Source organism: Phaethon aethereus (assembly GCF_964289735.1).
Source record: "Phaethon aethereus genome assembly, chromosome: 4".
In the NCBI taxonomy this organism is placed as follows: domain Eukaryota; kingdom Metazoa; phylum Chordata; class Aves; order Phaethontiformes; family Phaethontidae; genus Phaethon; species Phaethon aethereus.
Window position 1 is genome coordinate 48,467,352 of NC_138578.1, and position 10,762 is coordinate 48,478,113.

Below are 10,762 nucleotides of genomic sequence, written 5' to 3' on the forward strand. Positions count from 1 at the left end.
GGCTAGCTGGGAAAAAAATACATGCCAGTGTTTTCAGGAAAGTTACTGGTTTAGTTTATCACCTTACTGAAATGATCTGATGTTAGCCCATGTCTTATTTTTCGGTGTCCTACACTTGTGTAAATGAAAGAGAAAAATAATAATGGTTGTTTTCATATGATTTGTGTTCCACCAGATGAAACAAGCCTAGTATTCAAGGGAAATCAAAAGCCATGACACCTGCCATTACAGGCAAGTATCTTTTTTAGATGACCTGATGTTAGAGAAGTTTTCAAGAATAGCTTACCCGGACAAACACACTACTATCTCTATAGCTCTGTCAAGGATAGCCTCTTCCTGGAGTATCACCTATATGAAGGTCAACTATCGCCTTTCTATACGACCTTTCTATGGCCCACAGCTTTCTTCAGCTGACTTTTTAAAAAGCCCATGTGACTTGTACTCATTCTTTCTTTTCTTTGCATTTCTTTTCTTGGTATCTTGTACAATTCTTAATCCTCTTCATCCCATGGAAACCAGAGAAGCATACCTGCCAAGAAATATATATCATAAAAAATCAGTTCTGTTCCATTTGCTTAAATGAACTGCCCTATTACCATCCTTCGAGCATTTCCACTAAATGCTAAGTAGGTCTTTCACAATTACAGCCCCATATGGACTTGTCCTCATCAATAATGCTGCTTTTCATTATTTTTTCCACAGGCTGAAACTCTTCCTGGGCTATCAATGGAAAGCTGAAAAAAAGTCTAACAGACTTGTGTATTATTAGGTGAAACAGGACAGGAATCAGCTATGACTTGATATAAAATCAGGATTACAAAAGATGAGAGACAAAACTGCAAATGGGGAAATGAGATTTGGATTAAATATCTGGAAATATTTTATCACAGTAAAATCTAGAAGTAATCTTTCACAAAAAGAAGGTGAATGCTCCAGGACTTTCAAAAACTATACTGGGAAATGATAAAAAAACAAAACTGTTTGGATCCATTCTTCATGAAAAATGGGGGTAGTTTTGAGACTTATAAATAAATCTAAATAAATTGAAAATAGGACTTCTGTGTATTATTTACTCTTGGAAGACAACAACTGAGGTGGGTTTTATGCAATACACCCTAATAACACATCCCTGATATCACTGTGAATGTCACCCTCAAGCTGACAATTCTCCACATAGTGGAGAGGTTTGGTAGAAATGTACAGTCATTCTGCCTGTCCGTCTCTACAAATAGCTGGGTTTTGCTCTACCATGCCTCTTCTTATCTCCAGATTATTCTCACGGTCATTGCAAGAAGAGACAGAGTTGGGTCACAGAGGCTATCAACCTGAAAATTTGAGTCCAATACATCAAAATTCTCCAATGCTTGCTCCTAGCCATTTTGAGGCATGATCAAACCAGAGAATTCAGCCTGCTACTCTTGCTTTCCTCTCCCCTGGGGCTTCAAACATGCAGCAAACTAAGGCTTCTTTTTCCTCGGGAAATCTGATCTAACGTTACTGCTGCATTCTTAATACTACTCAAAATTTAAATTTTTATTTTAGTGTTTGAAAGCAGCAGACAACATTTAAATTCAGGAAATGTTAGCTGATCTCTGCTGTACCTTAGATACAGCTTCCCCCATAGTGACAAAAGAAAAGTTTTTTAGCACAGAAACCACCTGTAACAAATGTTACCGATTATTCTAAAAAGACGTTCTTGGTTATTTTTTTACCAATGGTCCACAAATAGTTTCTTGTCAGAAAAAAAGTGATGCCAAAATGTTATTTTAAAATTAACATTTAATTGTAATTGTGCTGGTTTTGGCTGGGGTAGAGTTAAGTTTCTTCATAGTAGCTGGTATGGGGCTATGGTTTGGATTTGTACTAGAAACAGTGTTGATAACACAGGGATGTTTTTGTTACTGCTGAGCAGTGCTTACACAGAGTCAACGCCTTTTCTGCTTCTCACCCCACCCCACCAGCGAGCAGGCTGGGGGTGCACAAGAAGCTGGGAGGGGACGCAGCTGGAACAGCTGACCCCATCTGACCAAAGGGATATTCCATACCATATGACATCATGCTCAGCATATAAAGCTGGGGGAAGAAGAAGGAAAGGGGGGATGTTCAGAGTGATGGCATTTTGTCTTCCCAAGTAACCATTAAGTATGATGGAGCCCTGCTTTCCTGGAGATGGCTGAACACCTGCCTGCCAATGGGAAGTAGTGAATGAATTCCTTGTTTTGCTCTGCCTGCGTGTGTGGCTTTTGCTTTACCTGTTAAACTGTCTTTATCTCAACCCACAAATTTTCTCACTTTTACCCTTCTGATGCTCTCTCCCATCCCACTGTGAGGGGAGTGAATGAGCAGCTGTGGGGCTTAGTTGCTGGCTGAGGTTAAAGCATGACAGTAATTAACATTTAATTTTAAATAACTTGTTAATTTTTAATTAATATTTTTGCTTTATTTTTCTGCTCTGTAGGGGAAATCTCGATTTCTCGGCTTTATTTCTTCATGAGATGTCAGAATGATACAGCCATTCAAACTTACTAAAAGCAGAAAGACAACGCCTCAAAACTGCCAACATCTTTCTAAAGAATGCTGTATCGCGTATATTAATCCAGGTCCTTTTGCACTGGTATACAGGTAGTGCTTTTTGCATATACAGTAAGTGTTACCTGTTTATATTATATGAAAGAATTCAATTGATGAGGCTTCACTTACTCAGAAGTCACAGCAATGAACACCATAGAATAAAGTTTCAGTGGTTTACTGCCGATGGAAGTGAAGGTGACTAGGTTATTTTCACTTTCTAAATCTATTTGTGCAAAAATGGGACACGTAGCATAAAATGATGAGGCATAGCTTCATTAATCTGAGCTGTCACACTACACAAAAAAGAAGCAGCTGGTTTTACTGGTGTTACAGATTTAAGATGAAGGTGTCCTCTTAAGAACACGAACACACTAAGTTGCAGACTTCCTGTTTTTTGGGCCAGAATGACATCAGTGTAATAAGAATGTTTTGAAAGTACTGCCTACAACTTTGTTTTCATTCATTTTTATGAACTTGCCAACACATTGCTGACTCAGGCAAAGCTGTCCATCTACAGCTACAATTACTCAACATCTTAAATGCAGATATATGAACATGACTGTCATGTAGCATACCTGCTTAGCAGCTGCATGAGTTAAGAATGTGTTTAAATACTTCTGCGAACTGGGGTCTTAAGAAAATAATACTTGCAGACTGCCATCATGTGAGATGCTGATCTGCAGACTGGTCAGATGAAGTCAGCAAAGTTCAACACACTAATTTTGTCGTAGGACTAGCCACAGAGCCGTCTGGCACAGATCATGTATTCACAGCATTGTACAAAAAAAAGTAGGCTGGAAGGGATCCTCTGGAGGCCATCAAAGCAGTCAGCTTCACAGACAGATCAGGTTGTGCCAGGCCTCATCCAGTTAGGCTCCAAAAATAGCCAAGGATGGAGACTATACAAGCTCTCTGCATAACCTGTGCCGCTGCTTAACCACTACTCTAGATCATGCCATCCTGAAATGTTACCGGCCAAGATTAGTATGGGTACTCTTTTAGTGCTGGCCCTTACCTATAGGTAGGAATGTAAGACAGAATGGGTTCTTGGGGTTTAGATTTTTTTTTCATTTTATCCTTGAATTCAATCATCTCTGATGATGGTTTTTCTATGTTTGCCAAATTTTGTATTTTTCCCCACTTTTCTCAGGTTCCTGAAATATAAATGCAACATACTGCCAAGCGTACAGGTCTCCTCAGAATATTTCAAGACTCCACAGAATCTTTTTTTCTTGATGCTTACCAATTATTATTCATGTAGTAAAGATCAGAAAAACATCTGAAAGAGAGGTGGGGATGAAATCTCAACCTTTTAGTAATTCTATCTATCTGCTTTATAGCATTCTCCCAGTAGGAAAAAGTATATAGCTAAAAAGTATATTTCTACATTTGTTTCCTACTATATTTGTTGTGGCCAACATTTGATACAAATTCTGCAACAGCCTTGGAAAAGACAGGATACTCTGTCAAAAATTGGAGATTTGTTGGCAGGCAAGTGGGTTTTAAAAGGCTAAACTTTTTCGACACCGTATTTAAAATTCTCTGAAATGATTCCTCAGGATAAAATGTCACTCAGCTTCCCTAAGTAATAGTTTAACACAAATCATTTTGCTCTTCTCTAAAGCTAAATCAGGTAGCTCTTATTATGGGCAAGAACAGTCTAAACTGCTGCTTCTTACAGTTGGAGGATATGAATTAATTAGCTGCCTCACTCTATCAAGCACTACAGTGAGAAAAGCTTGACTAGGGAGCACACTCTTGTGTACCCGACAGAAAGTTGCCTTCCCTGCACATAGCCTGTCACTATACTACCATCCAAACCTCACCTCGTGATAAAAACTGCTCTTCAGAAATAAATTGTTGCAGATATCGCTCACAACAGTGTTAGGGAGAGAAACAAACAAGCAATCTGCAAAGAATTTAATGTGTATATACATTTTATTGCAATAAAACTTACTTGCATTCCCCTCCTGTCAGACACAATGCCTTTGGAAAGGTGCATTTCAAGAGATTCAGTGCCGTCAGAGCTGACAGATTATTTTGTATGCCGAAGTATTCCAAGAGAATGAGGACGGTGCAAAGGGGAAGGCTTCAGCATCAAATGTAAAACTTCTGCACTTTTCTGATTGCTCAAATATCTTTTGTATTACCTCCTGAAAACGTGGCAAGGTTCGGGGTTATGACTGAAAATACAGTGCAAAACATCATGGCCTATACAAGGAACAAGCATAATCCATGGCAGCCGCAACACATTCGCGAAATAAACTCAACGTCTCCAGGGGAAGAGCGAATAAACACGGGGGGCCTGACCAAAGAAGTGCGTTAATCAGTGCTAACACACACACCCCATGACAGCAGGAGGAAGCACGCCTGAGGGACTCTCGTGAGTCTGTCCCCTGCGACACTCGCGGTCCTCTGAGCCAGGTCGCAGCGGCAGAAGCTGAATGAAAACGGGAGGTAATACGGCTCTACTCACACCTGGCGCTCATTTCTGCCCTCTTCACCTTCATCTCACACGGGAGCAACAGGGCCGTGCCTGCAGCAGGGGACTCACGCCGGCCCCGGCTGCCCCTCAGGAGAAGGCGGCGAGCGGCATAGCGAGGGGGCGCCGCCGGCCGCCCAGTAAGGCTGGGCACGGAGGCGGCAGGCGCGGGCACCGCCGCGGTGCCCGAGGGGCGAACGCGGCCGGCCGTTGGGGAAGACCCGGCCCCGCCCCTCGCGCGTGGCGCCTCAGCGCCCCCCAGCAACGGCCGCCCGCCTCCGCCCACACACGGGCGCTACCGGGGCACCTGGCGCGGGGAGGGGCGGGGCGAGCCGCTGGGTCGCAGCCGCCCGGCGGCGCGCGAGCAGCCCCCTACGGCGGCCGCTTCCGTCAGGCAGCGACCGCACGCCGGCCCCCGGTAGGGCTACTGCTCCGCCTGGGCGCGGAAAGAACGGAGGCGTGCTCCTTTAAGAGAGTCTCCGCCTCCGCGCTGACTCCCGCCCCTTGTCGCGTGCCGGGCCAGTAGGAGCGGGCGAGAGGGGAAGGCGGGAGAATGCGAACACCTCACAGCACCGCCAGCCTCGCCTTATAAGGGCAGGGCGTCGCGCATGCGCGTAGTGAGGCGGCCAGGGCCAGGGGCGGGGGCTGCGAGTGGGTTTTGCTTCGGCGGCGGCACCGCGGCGGGAAGGGGTGCGGAACTCCGCGGAGGGGAGGGGCAGCCCGGGCCGGCGAGGCGCTCACCCCGCACCGACCCCCGCGGCGTCTTGGGCCCGGCCCGCGCAGGCTCGGCTCTCGGCGGGCAGAGGGGCGGCGGCGGCAGCAGCAGCAGCAAGAGGGAGCGGAGCGGGGCCGGGCCGCCGCGGGGACCCCGCGCCCGGTGCGGGCGGCGCGGCGGCGGCGGATGTGCTGCTGGCGCGGAGGGATGATGCTGGCGGGGCCGCAGCTGGTGGCGGGGCCGGCGGCGCCGGGCGGCGAGCGGGCCCGGCTGCTCTCGCTCTACGTGCAGGACTACCTGGAGTGCGTGGAGTCGCTGCCGCTGGACATCCAGCGCAACGCCTCGCTGCTGCGGGAGATGGACACGCAGTGCCAAGGTGGGCGCCGCCGCGGGACGCGGCCTCCGCCACAGGGCGCTGGGCGGGGGGTGGGGGGGCGGAGGACGAAGGGGGGGGCCCGCCCGTCGCACATGCGCCCGGCGCGGAGGGGCCGGAGCCGGGGCGGGCCCGGCGGAGGGGGGTGGGCGCCAGGGTGGGCCTCCCGCCGGGGCCTGAGTAGGGCTGAGCCCGCGGCCGTGCCGGTGCTCCGCGTCTGGCGGGGCGGGCGGCGGTCGCTCCCAGGGGAGGGCGCCCCGCGGCGGCGGCCCCGCCCCGGGGGCGGTGTGAGACGGCGGTGCCTCGCTGTCCGGCGCTAGGCCCCGGCTCCGTGCGGGGCCACTCCCGACCCGCTTCCCGCCCTCCCCCCCCCCCGCGCCGGGCAGCCCCGCTGATTGAACCGGGGGCGGGGGCACGGGAATCGGTTTTACAGCTGCCTGTGCCCGGCCGCCCCCGTCCCACGGTAAACGGCTGCTCCTCGGCGCGGCCGGCTGGGCGCGAAGGGGTAGCGCACGGCCGGGCTACTTGAAGCGTTAGCAGCGTTCGCGTGGGGCGCGGAGACGGTCCATAGAGCGGGAAGTTCCCCGGAATTTCGGCTCCTTCCGAAATGCGGGTTAAATAGCGATTAAATTTGTTCTGCCTCGCGCTCTTGGGCCGCACAGGGTGCGCTCTTCTAATTACTGCCCTACCGCCTCATCGATCCTAAGAGGGGACCCGCTCCTGAGCAGTGTTATGGCTTGAACTGTGCAGCAGCGGCCGAGTGGGGTGGACCCACGGCAGGAGCGGGGGGGAATTTGGTCCCGTGGAGTAGGAACTGGAGCCGTGTCTCACTTCCGAGTGGGAGGCTTTCTTCTGCAGGGGTAAGTGGGACCGTTCAGGCCTTTCAGACGTTAAACGGGCCACTTCGGAAGACAGCTATTGTAAACGGATTCTTTCAATTATCTTTCTAATTACCCAGGAAGATACACAAGAACAGGCTTTTGTAAGTTTTCTGTGGTTTTAAAGTCTAAAGGGCATAGACTTGTCTGCAGCATTTTGAATTCTTAGTCGAGGCTGGACTGCCTAACAGGCTCTTTACCTGATCTGTGGTGACCAGAAAACGCTCCGCCTCTGTCGTGAATAGATTCAGTCTTTCATTTAGGCTATATCTCCTATACGTATTCCTCCAGCCACTAATACAGTACTGGGCCAAAGCAGAGGTTTGTTGCTAGTTTCAACAAAGTCTTCAACTGTTTTTTAAAAAACAACCAAAAAACCCACCCCAAACAAAAACAAAAAAAAAGATAAAAATACAAAGTATTTTGTATGAATAAGTCTGAAGATGTAAAAGCAGTGCTATATAATTTCAGCTAATTTCAAAGGTAGTTCATGGAGGAGGGACAAAGCCACTCCTGTGCTTGGAAAACTGAAATCTTTTTAGCTTTTATTAGCTCCACCAAACTTAATCAGATTATCTGTAATGAACACTTGGCCCTGGTTTGTGTTGTGTTGGGTTTTTTTGGGTTTTGTGTGTGGTTTTTTTTTAAAACAGGGGTTTCGGAGCTATTTAGTTGGGCATATGGATGCCTCCTCTAATCTTAGGGACCAACAGGGAGGCTAGTGAACTTGCATCTCTGTCAGTCCAAAAGTTCTCTCCTCTCTTTAATGGATGGTGATCCATTTAAAGTGTTCACCATATCTTCACTGGCTGCATCCAGGGAATAATCAGTGTAGGGTGAATGTTGTTCTCTGTCGCAGTCTGAAAAAGTGAACAGTTATTGCTTGCGGGTTCTTCTGGGCAGGGCATTCCCAATATGGGAAATCTGTGTAACTACCACCTACACCCCCCCACCCCCCCAAAAAAAAACCCCAAAACGCTGGATGAGAGATAAAGTGGCTGCAGAATATTGTACTCTGGTTATGCCTTTCTAGTTCAACAGCCTACAAAGTACCTTACTGCATGCTTTTTGGGAGCAGAGAGTAAGATCAGGGCAATAGGCAAACGATGCAGCTGAAGATGTAGGGAAACAAAGCTTGTGTTTTTAATGGTAGTTGGAATGCTAGTATTGAGAAAAAATAGGTTGAGTTATTGGACAGGCAGAGGAGTGATTTTTATCTTCCCCTAGTGAAAGTCTGGAATGGAACAAGATGCTGTTGGCTCCTGTTGTCATACAGGTTTCAGAATTTATAGTAAAAAGCAGCCATTTGCGCATAAGCTACAGTTTCAAGATGTCATCAGCAAAAAAAAAATCACTGTGAACAACGCTGAGATAATATCTATGGCTTCCACTTAGCACAAGCTTGAATAACTTCACAACTGTATTGCGGACAAATTCTTTAAAAATGAAAGCCAGTTTGTGAAACGCAGGTCTTTAGGAAGAGATACATTGTACTGCATATCTTCTCACTTTAGAAGTAAATAGTTTAGTATCATTCATAAATTCCCTTGCCTGTTCAGATAACATCCTTAAGTTGTTTCTGAAGGAACGAGTACTGTATCTAATGCTGTGCATCAGGTTTCACTGTCAGTTCTACTAATCTATTTCCTTCCACTTTAGTGATTTCTCTCTTTTATGTATAGATCTAGTGTAATTTTTGGTCTGCAAAGTACTATTTTAAAATCCAGTAATACAGAACAATAGAGTAGAGACTAAGATTAGTTTATAAGGTATTTGTTAATCTCATTTGGGTTCATTAAACTTGCTTCTAAGAACTAAATTTTGTGAAAGATTCACAGGAACTCATCCAGTTATTTTGCATGACTTGCAAGAAGAAAAGCTTAGAAATCAAACTGTGAGCCACTCATTACTAGTTGCTTAAAAATATCCTGTGATGCACTAAACAGTAGGTCACCTATTCTGAAAAGCTCAGCTTTTATTTAAAATGCAACTTGCTGTAATTTGTCTTGGTAATAGGAAAAGTGTTTTGAGTTGCTTAAGTTGATTTAAATACTGATTGTAAATCTGCTATTGTGTAACTTCAGTTGTCATACTCCTTTTATAACTATGTCTACTTGGAAGTGTAATGCCAAGCCTTCAGATGAATAAGGGGAAGGCAGAGGACCTGGATATCGTAATCCTGCAGTGTTACATATCATGATATATAATGATTATATGAATTCTAAGTTTCTTCCTGTGACACAGTAAGCTATTGCTTTGGGTTGTAGGCCAGGGTTTTGGAACTACTGTGGTAAGGACTGTTGACAGAAATGCTTGCTTTTTCAGATGGAGGGAGGATCTGGATTACCCATGCTCCAGCAGCTATGGTCCCCTTTCTTGGTTTATCCTTTCTTTTTCCAATGGCTAAAATAAGCCTGCTTTTTCTTAGAACTTGGTATTTTTTTATGCAACAGACTGTGATCTTAAACACTGATTTGAAGACCACATGCAACTTAAATAAAATATCCGATCCAGCCCACTAGGGTATACTATAATTAAAATTTGTGCTATTTCTCATCAGTTAGAAATACATTTCTATATTTTCTCAAGCATGTTCCATCTTGTGTAATTATTCATATTGTCTTTGTTTTGTAGAAGCGTTAAAGGAAATAGATGATGTCTATGAAAAATACAAGTCAGAAAATGATCCTGTTCAGAAGAAGCGCTTGCAGCAGCATCTTCAGCGTGCATTAATCAACAGCCAAGAACTTGGAGACGAAAAGATTCAAATAGTTACTCAGATGCTAGAACTGGTAGAGAATAGAGCCCGGCAAATGGAAACACACTCTCAGTGTTTTCAAGATCTGTCTGAGAACGAAAAGCCTCTAGAAAAGGCAAAGATGGAGTCCTGCCAACCAGAGAGATCTTCACGTAGACCTCGTCGCCAGCGAACCAGCGAAAGCCGTGATCTGTGCCATATAGCAAATGGTATTGATGACTGCGATGATCAGCCACCTAAAGAAAAAAGGTCTAAATCTTCCAAGAAGAAAAAACGCTCCAAAGCCAAACAAGAGAGAGATGTTTCACCTGTAGAATTTGCAATTGATCCAAATGAACCAACTTACTGCTTATGCAACCAAGTGTCTTACGGCGAAATGATAGGATGTGATAACGAACAGTGTCCTATTGAGTGGTTCCACTTTTCGTGTGTTGGACTCACCTACAAACCAAAGGGGAAATGGTATTGCCCCAAGTGCAGAGGAGACAATGAGAAAACGATGGACAAATGTACTGACAAATCAAAAAAGGATAGAAGATCGAGGTAGTGAAAGCAATTCATGTTTTAAAGAGTTGCTCCTTTTATATTAAAATGTCTAATTTCCAGAGAACGCTGTTTTAGGAAATGCATAAGACTATGCAATAATTTTTAATCTATAATATTAATGGAGTATTAAAAGCTGTTATACCTTCTGTGATCTTTAACTTTCTGCACTGAATAACCAAATAATTGAAACAGGGTGGCTTCAGACCTTCACAGAAGACATTACAAGCATATGGCGCTTGGTTTCAATTTAACCCCATTAGTATTTTAAAGAACCTTGTGAATCTTGAAATAACGGTGATGGGAAAGATACTGAAGAACTTTTCATATACGGGAAAGGTGTTGAAAGGCCTCACATAACTGCTAGAATCTTAACGACTGAATTTGTTGTTTATCCCAGGTCTAAGTTTTCAGTTTTTATGTTAACATCACACGTTTGGAA

The 10,762-nt window shown here is 45.5% G+C and overlaps 1 protein-coding gene across 1 annotated transcript; it reads left to right on the forward strand.

The window, feature by feature from the left end:
* Positions 1–5,954: 5,954 nt before the first annotated feature.
* Positions 5,955–10,533, forward strand: ING2 (inhibitor of growth family member 2; the record flags this gene model as incomplete). Its single annotated transcript, XM_081999563.1, has 2 exons — positions 5,955–6,144; positions 9,654–10,533. The coding sequence occupies 2 exons, from the start codon at positions 5,955–5,957 to the stop codon at positions 10,322–10,324; spliced, it is 861 nt and encodes a 286-aa protein (XP_081855689.1). The 3' UTR covers positions 10,325–10,533.
* Between the last annotated feature and the right edge of the window lie 229 nt (positions 10,534–10,762).